This window comes from Grammomys surdaster, unplaced genomic scaffold (genome assembly GCF_004785775.1).
Source record: "Grammomys surdaster isolate TR1022 unplaced genomic scaffold, NIH_TR_1.0 125896, whole genome shotgun sequence".
Taxonomy (NCBI): Eukaryota; Metazoa; Chordata; class Mammalia; order Rodentia; family Muridae; genus Grammomys; species Grammomys surdaster.
This window is the reverse complement of record NW_021620720.1, coordinates 2,152,182-2,168,994: the sequence shown is the minus strand read 5'-3', so window position 1 is coordinate 2,168,994 and position 16,813 is coordinate 2,152,182. Positions and strand designations below refer to the sequence as shown.

The 16,813-nt window shown below is 47.1% G+C and overlaps 2 protein-coding genes and 1 long non-coding RNA gene across 5 annotated transcripts in view; 2 read left to right on the top strand and 1 right to left on the bottom strand.

Moving 5' to 3' along the window:
* Dpp8 (dipeptidyl peptidase 8) overlaps positions 1-902 on the bottom strand; it is a 54,256-nt gene extending 53,354 nt beyond the window's left edge. Inside the window, exon 1 of one of the 3 annotated variants that reach the window (XM_028752320.1) lies at positions 743-902. The gene's annotated coding sequence lies outside the window, so the exon portion shown is untranslated. The other 2 variants (XM_028752321.1, XM_028752322.1) reach the window with 2 other exon arrangements.
* Positions 834-6,932, top strand: LOC114608362. The gene is made up of 3 exons (XR_003709355.1): positions 834-1,088; positions 3,405-3,498; positions 6,793-6,932. It is a non-coding gene; the product is annotated as an uncharacterized LOC114608362 (long non-coding RNA).
* Positions 6,933-10,279: 3,347 nt separating this feature from the next.
* Hacd3 (3-hydroxyacyl-CoA dehydratase 3) overlaps positions 10,280-16,813 on the top strand; it is a 32,307-nt gene continuing 25,773 nt past the window's right edge. Inside the window, exon 1 of the mRNA XM_028752374.1 lies at positions 10,280-10,501. Within this exon, the coding sequence (XP_028608207.1) occupies positions 10,415-10,501 (87 nt within the window). The 5' untranslated portion in view covers positions 10,280-10,414. The remainder of the gene's footprint in view (positions 10,502-16,813) is intronic.

The window sequence follows — 16,813 nt, the reverse complement described above, 5'->3', positions numbered from 1 at the left end:
GGGTTTAAAAGAGCTTCGGGATTCTTGGGGTGGGGGAATCTACAGAAATGGCATCCCGTAGCTTCTTACGGTAAGAACCAATCGAGTCGTCCAGACCCTGCACACCTCACTGGAGCCTAGCCATTTCACTCTTTGGAGTCTACAGCTAGGAAAGTTTATCAGAGGTGAAGGGCTTGAAAGCTATGAATGAGGAAGAAGGAAAGGTGTGGCGGCAGCGAATGTGGAGCGAGAGAACAGTAGGAGCAGCAAGGCTTAGAGTTAAAAGAGGATGAGCAAGCCGGACAGGAAAGGGCAAGGACCCTGCTGCGAATGGGTGGAACAGAATGGCAGCGAGACGGTGAGCGCGGAGGAATGGATCTAGAGTGAAGCAGGAGGGAGGAACACCGGCTGGGGAAAAGCAGCGAGTCCAAAAGGCGAATCCCATCCGCCACTGGCGGACCTCAGGCGAACCCTTTCGCCTCTGCGGATTTCCGTTTCCTCCTCCGTAAGCCCGGACCGTCCCCGGCATCCCAACCCGAGCCAGGCTCTATCAAGATAACGGACGTGCGAGTCCGAGCAGGCAGCAGCCAGCGTTCAGGGGAGCCTAGCGAACGTTGGCGGCCTCGCAATCCGAGTGTGCGCTTCCTCTTCCGGCCAACGGGGCCCAGCCACCCGCTCTCCCTGCGGGAGCGGCCCGAGGGCGGCCGGCCGGAGCGCCGTGGCCTCGCGGGCGCAGGGGAGGGAGAGCGGGCGGATACTGCACCTTCCCCCGGGCCCGCCCGGACGGTCCCGATGCGCTATGGAGCGGGCCTACGCCGCTTCATGCCGCGCCGCCTCCGCTCCCGTCGGGGCCACAGCAGCTTCCTCGGCGGCGGCCCCCGCGGCACCCAGGCAGCGGACGAAGGGACTTAAAAGCGGCGGCGGTGAAGACAGCACCGGAGGCCTCGGCACTTCCGGTTCCTCGAGCCCCGCCCTCCGACAGAGGAAGGCTAGCGGCCGGACCAAGAAAGGATGGCTCTCGCCTCTGTGCGCGAGCAGGCCCCACAGCGCCACCGAGCGGCGGGAGGAGGCGCGCCCAGTGGACGGCCTGAAAGGAGGGAAAACAGAAGGTTCGAAGAGAAATCAGTAAACATTCACCCCACCTCTGTTGGCTACTCAAAATAGATAAACTCCATTTTCACAGGCCGGTGGGATGGCTCAGCAGATACAGGCACCTAGGCCTACAAGATTTCTGAAAGAGCAAACCAGGTCCAGCAGGCTGTCATTCAACCTCTATATCCAATCTCTCTGTCTGTCTGTCTGTCTGTCTGTCTCTGTCTCTGTCTCTCTCTCTCTGTCTCTCTCTCTCTGTCTCTCTCTCTCTCTCTCTCACACACACACACACACACATACACACACACTCCTGCGTTAGAGCAGAAAGCCAAAATTCCTGCCTTTTCAAGATGACAGAGGCCAGCTATGGCTTTGGAGACCTCAGCATTACACAGTTACAATGGGAAAAAAAAACCCAAGAATTTGGATACAGAAATTTGTCTTTTTTTAAATTAATTGATTATTTATTTTATGCATATGAGTGCTCTATCAGCATGCACACCTGCATGCCAGAAGAGGCCATCAGATCCCATTATAGATGATTATGAGCCACCATGTGGTTGCTGGGAATTGAACTCTGGACCTCTGGAAGAGCAGACAGCGCCCTTAACCTCTGAACCATCTCTCCAGCATCCAGAACTTTGTCTTTAATGTTAAAGATCTTTAGTAGACCACCCATTCTTTCTTAGAGGTTAGGGTCTTCTCTCTGTAAATGGGTGTAACAACATGTCCTTTAGTTGTGATGAAAGAGAACACTGTCTGTGACACTGAAACATAAAAGATAGAGAAATAAGGCCTGGAGGTGCTGTTACACTCAGAGCCACGTCCCTTGACCCATCATTTGTTTCCTAATCTACAGTCTCCATTAGCTGAGGGAAAGAGGAAAGAAAAATAGTGTAAAGGGTAGCTGGGAAAGTAGGCAGAGACCAGACTGGTGAAGAAGCTACTCCTCCCCTGGCTCCTGTTACTGTCTTTGGGAGTTGTGTGTCACTGGGATTATTGTAATGCCACTAAGAAAGGATACAAAGGTACTGTGTCCCTCTGCAGTATGTATTGACCCACTGTAAGGTTAACAGAGTCTTCCCTGTAATTTTTTTTTTTTTGAGGTTGAGCTTCCTAAAAGAAAGGAGAGTGGTTTTCTCTAAGTATCTCATATGATATCTCTGACCTGAGAGCGGGTTTTAAGACTTTAAATACACACACCTACCTCTTTATCAAAATACAATGAGCTATCTCGAACTTCCTTTGCACTCATGGATTCTCTACCATTTGCTGACACGATTCTCAAATCTGGGCCCACAAAGAGTGAGGGAAAAAGACAAATTTCATGATTTTTTTTGTTTTTTGTTTGTTTGTTTGTTTGTTTTTCGAGAGAGGGTTTCTCTTATAACCCGGGCTGTCCTGGAACTCACTCTGTAGACCAGGCTGGCCTCAAACTCAGAAATCTACCTGCCTCTGCCGCCCAAGTGCTGGTATTAAAGGCATGCGCCACCACTGCCCGGCTAAAGTTCATGATTTTTATGCAGTTTGCATTCTCATAATGAATTAGAAGACAGACCTGGCGGTACAGGCTGGAAATCCTAGTACTCAGGAAGTTGAGGCAAGGAGGATTCTGAGTTCAGGACCAATCTGGACAACTTAGTGTGAGAGAGAGAGTCAGAGTCAGATTTATTAGTTTTCAGATTTCTTTTCTCTCTCCTCTACCATTGTTAAGATGAACAAACAAACCTTCCCTTGGCTAGGAGTGTAGCTCAGTGGTGGGACAGGTGCTTTGCAGCAGGGAGTGGCGGCTTGCACCTGTAGTTCCCCATTTGGGAAATTAGATAAGAGGGCTTCCGTGAGTATGAGGTTAGCCTGAGCTATCAAGTGAGACAGAGGCCAATCCAGCTTATATAGTGCGTTCTAGACACCTCGCTACAGAGTGTGGCTGTGTCTCTAGCTCCTCTTCTCTCCCCTCACAGAAAAGTGCTTGGCAGGACAAGCTCTGGGCTCAATTCCCCAGCACCAAGGCTTATAAACAACCCTCAAATTCTGATGAAGCCACAGGGCAATGTCAAAGCTTCTTGGCAGCAACACCTGCCCCCCGTACAGCCACAGAGCAAAGGTTCTAGCCAGAGCTTATCTGGGTCTTAGTGGAAAGTGTAGGAGATTTGTGAGGAGTTCTAAGCAGTCTCTCTTGGGAAACTGCTAGAAAGATACTTCTCTCCCTGCAGCTTCCTATAACCTATGGTTTTCTTTCCCCTTTGCCAAGAACATAAAAGCTGCTTATCACAATCAAGACTTGTCCTCTCAGTGGCAGGTGTCCCGTAATTCACGTCTGCCTTTTGTTTCAGCACAGTGTACCTATCAAGAACCCTGAGAAGTGCCAGGCATGGCGGTGCACACCTTTAACCTCAGCACTCTGGAGGTAAAGACTGGGACATCTAGGTGAGTTTCAGGCCAGCCTGGTCTACAAAGTGAGCTTCAGATCAAACAGAGCTTATACAGAGACAACTGTCTCAAAACAAAACAAACCGCCACCACCACCAACAACAAAAACTCTGAGAAGCCTGCCTGATCCCTTTGTGCATACTTCATGTGAACATGTGAATGAAAGACTAAACCTAAGTGTCTCATTATATCTCTACTTGCCAAGCAAGTCAGGCCTTGCCAAGTCTTATTATGTGTTACTGATAAAGCTTAGCTGGTTTTATGCTGCCCTGTAGTCTTGGCACTAAACAGGAAAAGACAAGTTACCTAGGACGTGAAGCATGACTAAGATAGAACAGCAGGGGATGGGGGTTGGAGAAGTGCCTCAGCAGTTAAGAACACTTGATCCAGGGCTAGAGAGATGGCTCAGTGGTTAAGAACACTGGCTCCTACTGAAGAGGACCCAGGTTCAATTCCCAGCACCCACGTGGCACCTCACACCTGGCTGTAACTCCAGTCCCAGCACTTCTGACACTCACACAGACTTTCATTAAGGAAAAGCACCAATGAACATCAAATAAATGTTAAAAAAAAAACCAAACCCTTAAATCTCTTGTTGGGTTCCCAGCACCCATACAGTGGCTCAGGAAATACCACTTCCGTGTTATACAGTGACTCTGATGTCCTTGGTGGCCTTCTTGGGCACCAGGAACTCCCACAATGAATATACATAGATGTAGATTAAACCCATACACATAAAATAAAAACAAAGAAATCTTCTTTAAAGATACCACAGTGTGGGGGCAGGGACCGAGAAGGATGCAAACTGAATGAATAAATAAATTAATGGGAGAAAAGAGAACGTATCAGGGCTGGTACGGGTTTGCCCACGTACTGACTGAAGCAAACCACTACCTAGAGGGAGATTTTGAGTGGAAGGTGAGACCCTCCTGTATCGAGGCCTCTTTCTGAAGGGTCTAGGCTACATCAGATCTTGTTTGAGATATTGGGTCTGTAGTCAAGACTCTGACAACCTTCCATTCCGGGTCTGTACCAGTGACCAGGTTGAAGGAACTAAACTCCAGTTATGAGGCAGATCTGGCCTCATATCCAGCCCTTCCCCCCGCTGACAGGAATGCCAGCCCTTTCTCAGCATTCTCTCTCTCAACTGTAATACGAGAACAGTAGCACAGTCCAGATGGACATCACCAAGTGAAATCAAAAAGGAATCAGAAATGCCCACGCACAGTTGGGGTTCCATGTGTCATCTGATTTATTAATGGCGGTGATGTGAGCAATACAGAGGTGGGGAACACAGAGCCAGCCAGGGCCTGAACCATCTGCCTTGGACCAGACCCTTAGATCCTGTGCACAGGATGTGCATGCACACTAAACACATGTTGCATATGCAGTCACATGAACACATATACTACACTGATCTTCTCCTACATGTACCAAAACCAAAGAAAGATAAAACCTGGAGAACCTGAGAGGCATACAAAAGCCTGTGTGCAATCTCTTCAGCCACAAGCATCAGTCTCCCAAATTTACCTAAAGTCTAAACAAAACTTTCAGACACAACCAAAAACCAAAATACATATCAGTAATCTTGCTAACCTGCCGTAAGCCTTTTGTTTTGTATGTACATTTTACATGTGAGCAGAGAAACAATTTCAAGCTACGTGTATGTAATTTTCTTAGTTTTTATGTAGTTCAACTCAACCTGGACTTACGTGACTCACTCGTGTAAGAACAAAAAGAATAATTTTTCTCATAGGTAAATCCAGTGTTGCGTACATTATATGAGTAAATTGTCACCTGCTTCTTAAGCCCCCCCGAGGAGCCAGCCCTAGAAGCAGTGTTGCCCCCTCCCCATTTCAGACCTAAGCATGTTTCTCTCAAAGCCTCCTCCAGAGTTCCTTGTCTGGGGATGGGTTGCCTTTTCTGAGTTTGTTCTTAGTAGAACAACGTGTTTACAATTGGGCTGTTTTGTCCTTCGGGATATTTTGTCTCACATAGGAGAATTTGCCATCTCTGCCCTTGAGTCCCACCACTGCAACTCCAGGAGAGCAATGGCTGCCTTGTACTGGCACTCCAAGTTGGGAAGGAGCCAGTGCTAGTGTCCCCTTGCCCAGTGCTGTGGTAAGACATTCTGACAAGGGCTACTTAGGAGAGAAGGGTTTGCTTTCACCCCAAGTCAGGCTGCAGAGCATCATCACAGGGAAGGCAAGAATGTGATGAGCCTGTCTCATCACACTGAGTCAAGAGCAGAGGGGAACAGCTGGCAGTGCTGAGCAGGACCTCTCCTTTTCACACTGACTGGGACGCAGCCCACAAAATGGTGCTGCCCACATCAGGGTGAGTCTCCCAGTCCCAGTTAATCCAATTAGGAAAATCCCTCACAGTTATATCCCACAATCTAACACAATCCAGAAGATTCCTCCTTGCGATTCCCTTTCCAAGTGATTCTAGATTGTGTCAAGTTTACAGTAAAACTGATGACCACAGTTATACAGCAAGAAAAACAAAACCCAAGTTACTTCTTAGCATCTTCCCTCTGTACAATGTTAATAGCATTAAAAAATATTTTTTAACAAGTCATAACACATTCGGTGTTCCTAGTTTTGAATTTGCTATTTTCCCCAACTACAGGTTGTAATACAACAACTGGATTGGTTTGGGCTTTTTTTTTTTTTAAACCCCGTGTGGTATTTATAGACATTTAGTACATCTTTCTTCCTTGGAACTATTATTCTTAGACTAAAATTCACAAACGATAAATCACTAGGTGAAGTGGAAACTTAAGGGTTCTTTGGAAAGTCAGTTGGATGGTGTTTTGCTGGGGCAAACACGTGAAGGAGTGTTTTCCTGAAGTGGACACAGGTGAAAAGCTAAGGCAGACTCATAAAGGAACGTTTCCCTGAAGCAGACACAGGAGAGAGGATGTTCTTTGCTAAGGACACGCTTGTGTTGGCCCGCCTTACATTGTGTAGTTGAGCTGCATTTGTTGGGACTCCATATAGAGAAATGTACCAACAAACTTCTGGTGTTGTGCTGCAGTTTCTTGCTGCTTCCATGGATTTGTCCTGATTGGCATTGATGTCAGTTGAGACAGATGGACTTGCTGAGGCAAGACCCGTGGAGGACACTTGAAGTTTGGAGAGAGTATAAAGAGGACTCGACAGACAGTGATGGAGGCTTGGCTGGGTTTGCTTATAGAGATAGCTGTGCAATGCTTGTTGGTCTAGCATCTTCGCTGATCTTCACTTCAGAGAGAGACATAGCCAAGAATTTTTCCTGGTGTCCCTCCAGGTCCCTCCTGCTGACTCATGCTGAGGCTGAGGCCTGGCTGTTTCTGCTGGGTAGTACCACCGCTGCTGATTCCTGTTCACTATCCCGACTCTACTGAACTGGACTGTTAGTGTATCTGTGAAGTGTTTGCAAGTAAACTGAGCTGCCGCTGCTAACCTGTGAACTGAACTGCTGATTTCCAGACAACACAGATGAGAGTTCCTCCAAAGAACCATTTCTGAACACTTCCACTTCCTCCATATCCTTTCTTTTCCACTATCTCCGGTGGGTGATGGGCTACAAGGGAGGTTAAAGTGCTTAAGAACCATTATTAAAAATAGGCGTTTGAAAAAAATTAAAATTACAACTAGACTGTATAACACAAATGTTGTTTTCCTCACTACATATTGCAACGTTGCTTTGCAAAATGACTCTGCAAATTTATATTGCCCATAGTTGCCTTAAGCATGGGTGTGCCAATTTCACCAAAATGTTTCTAGAATTGGGTCCTATCATTGACATTTTTTTTTTCCTCTGCCAGTAATCTTTAATGAGTATGTTTTAAGAATCTCCTTTCTGAAAGACATTTTGTTAGATGTTTTGAGATGGCAGAGCAGGCAATCTAGGTGGGGCAAGTGATCATGAGTAGATAATGCATACACTGCGGGGCTGGTGATCACAGGAAACAGCAGGCTAGGTTACAGGCATGTCATGCATCAAGCTACAATAACAAAATATGGGGTTTCTTACAGTTACGTTTTGAATAGGCAATTCTGTCACATGCTTTAAAAACACTGAGGAGGTCTGACAGATGGCTCAGTTTTAAAGTGTGCTATGCAAGTGTGGACACCTGAGTTCTTCTGGTACCTGCAAAAGTCAGGTGCAGTGGTACCTATCTGTAAACCTGATTCTGAGACAGTGGATGTAGGCAGATCACTGGAGCTGATTCACCGGCCAACACAGTCAAATCAATGAGCTCCAGATTCAGTGAGAGATCCTGTTTCAAAAAGTGGCTGAGGAAGACACCTATATTAATCTCTAGACTCTAAACACACGCACAAACACATCCACATATACCCATACACACACATATAGCCCTCCATGCACACAGCTGTATGACCATGTGCATACACACATGCGTGCACACTGTCTTTAAAAATAAAAAGGTATATGGTGAAATGTCTTCTCCCATCCTGGTCCACCAGGCACTCGGTTTCCTTCTCTCCCCACACTGATTGTTTTCATGTATATATGTATAGTAGTGTCTTAGGATGTGCAAATGAATGCATGAATTTTACTCTGTGATTTACACCCACTACTGATGCACTATTTACGCACAGATATTTGCCAAGTGTCTGTGTTTGGCAATCATGTAAGCAGCTAAGAGCGCTTGAATTATCAGATGGGAAGGAAGGAATATGGGGAAAAGGGCACAGCCCACATGTAAGTCTGGTATGGAAGGATAGTATCAACTCAGGTGGGGACAACTGTGTGACTTCCTTTAAACTGTAATTGGTGAGCTGATCTTTCGGGTACAGGCTGGATAAATTATTCACCCTCTTGGCATAGTCAGGAGGTTTTAGATATATGACCTGATTGTTCCCCACTAGATGCCTGGGTTTATCCAGTCAGTTTTTCTCCCCTTGTGGTTTAGACAGACAAACTTGGTTTTGGTTATAGATAACTGGTTAGATGGTTAGGTGAGGCCCCAAATAGCGACTCCCTTCACCCCCTCTTTTTTGATTCATATACGGTCTCATGCATCCCAGGCCAGCCTTTAATTCTAAAGATGACCTTGAACTCTTGATCCTCTCGCCTCTATCTTTCTAGTGCTAGGATTACATATGGTAATATATGTAATATACTATTGGTATATGTGGCCTGGTGGTTCTGAGGATCTAACCTAGGGCTTTGTGTATGCTGGGCAAGTGCTCTACCAGCTAATCTATATCCCCATCTAGACCAGCTCCTCTTCTAAAAGTCCTTCAAGCATCAGAAGAGTCTGTAAGAAGGTGAACATCAAAGCCAAGCGGGATCTCTTGCCAGCAGCAGAAACTAGGCTCAAGTCCTGGCAACAGCCTTTATCAGTGTCAAGGACCAAATGAAAGTTCCTGCAGTGGTAACGACTGATCTCTGAGAAGGAAGACACAGCGCTGGGCCAAACAGGGCTATGAGGGCTGTCTCTAGAGAGAAGGGCAGTCTTGTTTCCTTTTCATTTGACTGACATCATCATAAAACCCTTAATCCCACCCCCTCAGCCTGGCCTTGCCTTCTAATCTCCCTCACCCTACCCCACCACCTTGCCCTTTATAGCTTGCTAGGATGATACTCTTTTATTTCCTCTTCCTTTGTTTGTTCTGGTTGGCCTTGAACTCAGTATGTAACTAAACATGACTTTGCGTTTCTGAACATCTCAAGTGCTGAGATTACAAGTGTTTACCACTGTTCCTGATTTATGTGCTGCTGGGGATCAAACCCAGGGCTCCATGTATGCTAGACAAGTACTCTACCAACTAACCTACATTCCTCTAAACCCCCTCCCTCCCCCTTCCCCCTCCCTCCCTCCTTCTCCTTCCCTCCCTTCCCCTCCCACCCTCCCTCCCTCTCTCCCTCCCTCCTTCTCCTTCTCTCCCTCCCTCCCTCCTTCCCTTCCTCCCTCCCTCTCCCCGCTTATTGAATTCCCTGGAGATGAGTCCATAATAGCTGTGCTTTTTTGCAGAAAAACTTAGAAACAGATGATAACACTGCAAGGGGCTGGGATTATAGTAGAGTGTCTGCCTTGAGCACACGGGTCCTCAAATGCTCAGAATAGAGTAAGCGATGTCAAGGAACTGATTTTTTGTTTGTTTGTTTGTTAATGTAAATAGCTATAACGAATGGGCTGTTCTGTTGAGCAGTGAAAGGAAGCCATCTCTCTTAAAACAGGAAGCCCAAGGCAAGGCGTAGTGTTGCACACTTTTAAATCACAACACTCGGGAGGCAGAAGCAGACAGGTCCATAGAGCTGGTCTACCTGGTGAGTTCCAGGTCACCGACAGCTACATAGTAAGACAGACAGGCAGACAGGCAGAAAGGAAGGAAGGAAGGAAGGAAGGGAGGGAGGGAGGGAGAAAGAAAGAAAGAAAGAGAAAAAAGCAACACCAATGTACGTCTTGAACGTCTCATCTGTGTGTGGCTTTGAAGCCCAGGGAGGAGGTGGGCTCTCAGTAAACGCTGCATTCATCCATAAAGACTTGGAAGGGATCCTTGCACACAAGCCTCTTCCTACGCCGCCGATCCGCCCTTTCTTTGTAGATTAGAGACTCTCACTTTTACATTTTTGTGCACAGACCTCTCTGAAGGTAAGCACAGAGCTGGAAAGCCTCTGATCCCAAGGCCACAGCGCCCGCCGCTGATCACGTGGCGAGGTCGCTAGCCTCCCCACGTCCGGCCCCCGCCCTCTCGCTCTCCCCGTTCGCACCGCCCTCCTGCCTCCTCACTGCGCAAGCGCGGGCCGCGAGCGTGGGGCACCTCGAGACAGCGGGGCTGCGAGCTGCGGAGCGTGCGGTTTCGCGGCCTGCGTTCGGCCAGCTCCAGCGGCTCACAGGCCGAGGTAACGAGGCGCAGCAAGCCGAGCCTCCCCTCTCCCCCGGACAGCGTGGGCCATGGAGACTCAAGTGCTGACGCCGCACGTCTACTGGGCTCAGCGGCACCGCGAGCTGTATCTGCGCGTGGAGCTGAGTGACGTGCAGGTAAAGGCCGGGCTGCGGGATGCGCGCGGGATCCCGGGCCCCCGGGTACCCGTCGGCCGCCCTGCGCGTACGCGCTCCTGCAGTGCGCCAGCGGGAGCCGGGAGTGGGGGCGCCCCGGTCTCCCCTAGGGCTGCAGGTGCGGTCGGGCGGTCTGCGCGTGGCCCCCCGGTATCCCCTTTGTTCCTGGCAGGCGCCCCTGGGGAGCCGCAGAGGAGTCCTGGAGGCCGGCCGCTGGCCTTCGGGTTGCCCGAGGCCCTCCGAGTTGTGGGATGAGCTCCGTGGGTCTAAAGTGCGGCGTGACAGGGGCCTGTTGGGCCGTGGCTGGTTGTCAGCACTGGGCTCTGAGATCCAACCCGGGCGGCCCATTGACGTTCTCAAGGCCGGTCGCTGGACTGGGCAGGGGGCAACCCCCAACCGTTCAGTGATGGAAATCTACACCCCCGCTCCCAAGGAAATGCTTTCCATCCTCTCTGTTAGGCTGTGAGCTCTGCCTTACCAAGTTGCGTAAAGAAATTATCGTGTTAAATTAAACATTAATTTCGTCCCGTTTGCCTATTAATGTGAGCAAATGAAATCCCTGGGAACTTCCCACGTCTCTAACCAGATCATCCAGTATTCTGTGTGAAGCAGTGGTTTTGGTCTGGAATGTTCTTTCTACAGACATCCTTACTCCTCAGTCTCCTTGACATCCAGGATATTTATTCTAACAGCCTTCATTCGTTTGAACTGTTTCTTGCTCACAATTAGATACCTGTCTGGATTCATCAATTCATCTGGCATATTTTCTTGCAGGGTCTAGGTACCCGTGTCCACTTGAGTGTAATCTTTGCTTCTGGAATGTAAATCGTTTCCCCTTGTGAACGATGACGCTAATACTGGCCAGAATGTCTTTGAATAAGCAGTAAATTTCATTTAAGGTGTAAGCAAACCTGAATACATGCTTCTCTATAACAGGATGAATAATTTTTCTGTGCTGTTGTCCTCTTCTCTGCTACAAGATTCCTTGCTAAAATAGAAAAAAGGTTTTTATTTTGAAGACAGTCGTGCTATGCAGTTATGGCTGGCCTGGAACTCAAAAGAGATCTGCCAGCCTCTGCCTCCTGAGTGCTGGGATTAAAAGTATGCACCATCATCCCCAGAGATTCGTGTTTGAAACATGTTAACAGTGAACACGGTGAAGGTGGAGAAGAAAGGAGAAAATTTCTTTTGGAGAGAAAAGTCCTTTTTAAGAAATTTTGGGAAGAATGAGTCCCTCACCCCTCATGGAGGTTTTATCTGGGGCTTCACATCAGCTAGTCTGAGGCATTAGTTTTAAAAGAACATGTCAGTACTTCATATAATGTACTACAGATTTACAGAGTCAAATGAGCTTCGCTTTCCCAGGGCACAGGCAACTTTCCCAGGGTGTTTTGTCTATAAGGAAGCGTATTACTTAAAAACAAAAAAGGTTTGTTCGTGAATATGTCTGTTGGTAAGGCTGGGGTTTGGTGTTGAAACAGGTCCCTGGTACTAAAATAATTCCTGCCGGGCAGTGGTGGCGCACGCCTTTAATCCCAGCACTTGGGAGGCAGAGGCAGACGGATTTCTGAGTTCGAGGCCAGCCTGGTCTACAAAGTGAGTTCCAGGACAGCCAGAACTATACAGAGAAACCCTGTCTCGAAAAACCAAAAAAAAAAAAAAAAATTCCTTTGCCTCTCTTTCATTGTGTTGGAAATGACTTCCAGAGATGAGAGGCTTCTTGTCTACTTGTTACTGGGAGAACTTTCCAGAGACCCCACCTGTAGCTAAAACCAAGTTTATTGTGACTGCTCTTTGCAGATGTGGGGCGGGTGGTGACAGTGTCTGTTAAGAGTGTGTTGAAACTGATTATAGGATTTGAGGATTGGTGTTTGTGGGAGACCAAATGGAAGAGGGGGCTCAGTGTAGCTTAGATGCTGTGGATAAAACTGTCCTGAAAAACAGTAAGGAGGAGAGACATAGGATTAAACTGTTTTGGAGAAACAGTGTTCACTTTGGCCAAGAGAGGGAGGGTGTCTGGTGTATCTTTGGCAGCAGTGTGACCAGATGTGCATTAGGCTCTGCCTCATTCTGTTTTCAGAATAATCTTTTCTGAAGTTGTTGTCCTATGAGATAGTAATGGCCAGTAAGAGAAGGGCCCGTTCTAGCTGTGCATTTAGTGAATGTCACGAGCTGCCTCTGTTTGCTCTCTTGAGTAATCTACTCGGGTTCAGTTGAAACAACTTTTAGCTCAGGGTCAGCTCAAGATGGAGCAATCCATTTGCTTAGTACAAACCATTTGAAGAATACTCACTCTCATTGGTCCCTAAGGTAGGTTCTGGGCTCTTGGGCAGCTTTCCAATACTCTTTTGCCTCTTACAGCATATCGTACAGCTGATAAGTGAATTTCAAAGGGTTGAAACCTCCACAGCAGTGTGTGTGTGTGTGTGTGTGTGTGTGTGTGTGGTGGGGGGGGTGATCAATTCTGCCTCCTCCCAGGACAAGATGCACGGTCCGGTTGTCACATCAGTCTTTGGAGTTGCAGAGTTAGCACTGATGGGAAACCACCGCTGCTGTGTACAGGGCTGTAAACAGTAACAATTTCACTGGCAGCATTATGCTTGAGGTGAGCAGTAGCCAAGAGGCCGCGGGGAATGGTGATTTCAGAATAGCACTTCTTTCGAAGGGCAGCATCCATACACAAGTTTGCCGCAGGTGTTAAAACGAGTGTTCGTTTAGCGAGGTTTCTGTTGCATTCAGACAGAGTACACAGCTAGTTTGAAAGATACTGTTTTTGTCAGTGTCTGGTAGAAAGAGAAGTCATCCAGGGTGTGAGACTGGGCCTTTTTTGCTTCCGTTTATTAGCTGGTGACAACAGATAATATGACCCTCATGACCCTCATCCTCATTTGCATAAATGTGAATAATAATATCTGATTCATAGGAAGGGTTCTTTTGATGTTTGAACTGGGTTTAGAGGTGACTTGTAAAGTCTAGTGTGCCGTCCACGCATGTGGGGTTTATACTGACTGTGATGCTAACTTAGATGAGAGACACAGGGAGCACTGAAGCGGAACACTACCTATTAGCAGACCCATCTACATACGAAACCTTATATCACATGACCGAGATGGCTTTACACAGTATTTGAGAACGGATGAACCATTCAGAAAATTAGATTAGGAGAACTATTAACCCAAGTGGCAAGAAGATAAGATTTCTGCCTCTGGGTCATTGACAAAAATCATTTTTAAATGGGTTAATGAAAGCTGACTGTGTAAGTGAAGCTGCTAAGGAAAATGGAGGAGACTGGTACTAGGAACACAGAACAACGTCTTAAACAAAATGTAAATCTTAAAGGAGAAGCTTGGGGAGTAAGTCAAGTTTGGGGAATATACTTGCCCCAAATACCCTGCAGATAACCAGCATCTGCCCTAAAGGACAGAGTAAGAAAGCATGTATTTCCTAGCAGAAAAAAAAGAACAGATAATAAAAACAGGTGAATGAGTGTCCGGGACCCTGACATGCTGCCTGCCTAGTTTCGGGAATAAGCAGGTCCCATGGGGGCACGCATGCTGTGTCTGACATCAGTTGATGCTGCCGATGTTTGAGTGACAGTAAACATTTCTAGGGGGAGGAGATGGCTGTGGTGGTGCACACCCTTAATCCAGAACTTAGGAGGCAAAGGCAGGTATCTGGGAGTTTGAGGTCAGCCTGGTCTACGTGGCAAGTTTCAGGTTAGCCAGGGCAATTTCGTGAGACCCTGTCTCAGGGGAAAAATTGTGTGTATGTGTATGGACCTCTGTGTGTGTGTGTTCAAGATTGAGACACAGTGCATTTGTGGAGGTCAGAAGACACCTTCCAGAGTCAGCTCTCTCCTGTCTGCTCCATCAGCCCAAAGTGAGTCTTTTTTTTTTTTGTTTTGAGTCACCTTTAATACAGTTAGTGTGAGTATTAATTGGCAGATTTTTCTGCAGAACAGTTTGGCAATGTCTGCTTGAATTGAAGATGTGCTTTAAGCAATTGCAGCTGTACTAGTGTCTGTTTTACTTCCTTTTAAGCCACAGACAAATAGAGCATAATTTCAATGGATGTTACTTATGGATAGCAGTGTTTGTTATAGTTTTCAGTGTTTGGACAATTGCTTGAAACATTTCACGATGAAACTCAAAAATTCTAAACTGTTCATAACCTCGAAACAAAACTACTCATAAAGCAGTAAACTAACTTGGTCATTTGAATTGATTTAGATCCAAGGCCATGACTAGGTGTTGATCACAGTATGTAATATAAAGGTAGAGTCTTTAGGTTAAGGGGCGGACAGCAGGTATTGAATAAAACAGTTCTCTAGATAAGCGCTAAATTGAAAATAAAGGGAGACCTGAGATGGCAGACAGATGGTGGAGGCAGACTTAACCAAGTGGTCAGGGAAGGCTGCATGGAAGAAATGGTGAAGTCTGAGCCAAGAGAAAGTTGAAGGATAGAATGAGTTACATAGGAGGCGCAGAGTAGGGCTGGGCTTGCAGCTCAGTGGAAGAATGTTCTTCCAATGCTTGACAGGCTGTGGGATAGACCCCCCTTCATTACACACACAAAGAGACAAAGCAGCCAAACCTGGGAGGGGAAAACAGAGAGAGAGAGAGAGAGAGAGAGAGAGAGAGAGAGAGAGAGAGAGAGAGAGAGAAAGAGAGAGAGAGAACATTCTGACAAGTGCACAGACTTAAAGACAGGCCCGGGGCTTTCAGGGTTCCTGGGGAGCAGAAAGGACATTAGTATGTGTGAGGCGTTGTAAGGAGAAGAGGGAGAGGAGGTTGGAGGGTTTAAGGATGTAGGTCATGTGGAGCCTTGTTGCCATGGCGAGGAGCTTGGACCTCATTGTAGAGCAATGGGAACTACTGAAGAGTTTTGAGCAGAAGGATGAGCCCTTGGAATCTGTATTTTAAAAATTACTCAGGGGCCTGGTGAGTGTGTACACACACACACACACACACACACACACACACACACACAAAATGTCTGGGAGAACCTGGAGGGCAGGTCTGCTTTGATATGTAAAGTATGCTCCTCAGTCTTTACATACACACACACACACCCCCATACACACACACACACACACACACACACACCCCGAGACAGGGTTTCTCTGTGTAACAGAGCCTTGGCTGTCCCGGACTTGCTTTAGACACCAGGCTGGCCTTGAACTCAGAGCTCTGCCTGCCTCTGCCTCATGAGTGCTGGGATTAAAGGTGTGCCTTGTAGGTGCTCTGGGTTATGCAGGACTATTGATGGAAGAGAGACAAGGCAGGATGGTTTTAGGCTTCTCAAGCGTCAAGGGAGATCCACTTCTCAAGGACTGGACACAAACCCTTCTGCAGAGCCGCTTTATTGTTACAAAAGCACCTTTAGCAAGCCAGTTTAGGTTGAACAGAACTACCTGTTCTTAGGGGTGTATTGAAGGAACTATCACCTTAAGCAATTTTTTTGCCATACAGAAGACACTTCCTGGTTTGCCAGGCAGGTCTGGAGATTAAGTTAGGCAAAGGCTCTGAGAAGCCTTCAAAAGAATAACCCCATAAAATCTCAGGCAACAATTACTGACAAAGGGCTACTTCAAAGTTTAGGTGTCATCATTCTAGATTCATGCCAGATACAGTGGTTCTGCTAAAATTCTGCCACAGGTGCTCCACACCACTGAGCTGGGTACATACGTTCTTATACACTGGAGTTTTGTTCGTTTTTATTGAAACTGATGGGGCTTATCACTGTTCGGTGACCATCCCTGTGGGAAAACACAGTGTTTCAGTAAGTTGGTTTTTGTTTTATTTTTTTGTTTTTTTGAGACAGGGTTTCTTTGTGTAGCTCTGGCAGTTCTGGAACTCCTGCCTGTAGAGCAGGCTGGTTGAGATCCGACTGCCTCTTTTTGTGCTGGGATTAAAGGCCACCACACCCAGCTCAGTAAGAGGTTCTTAGAACTAACTGGTGGTGGGATGTGAGATTCTGTTGAGTGATCAGCAGGAACCATCAGATGAAGTTTGTGATCCACAGGGACTTCTGCAGCTTCAGTATTCTGGGAACATTTCCAAGGAGATAACATTTGAGCAGAAGCCTGTATGTTAGTAAGCCATACACGGAGGCTGGAGGCTCAGTGGTATTAGCACTGGCTGCTTCTGCAGAGGACCAGGGTTAAATTCCCAGCACTGATGTGGCAGCTGACCCAGTTAGGGTCACTACTGCTGTGATGAAACACCATGACAAAAAGCAAGTTGGGGAGGAAAGGTTTATATGGCTTACACTTCCACATTGCTGTCTATCACT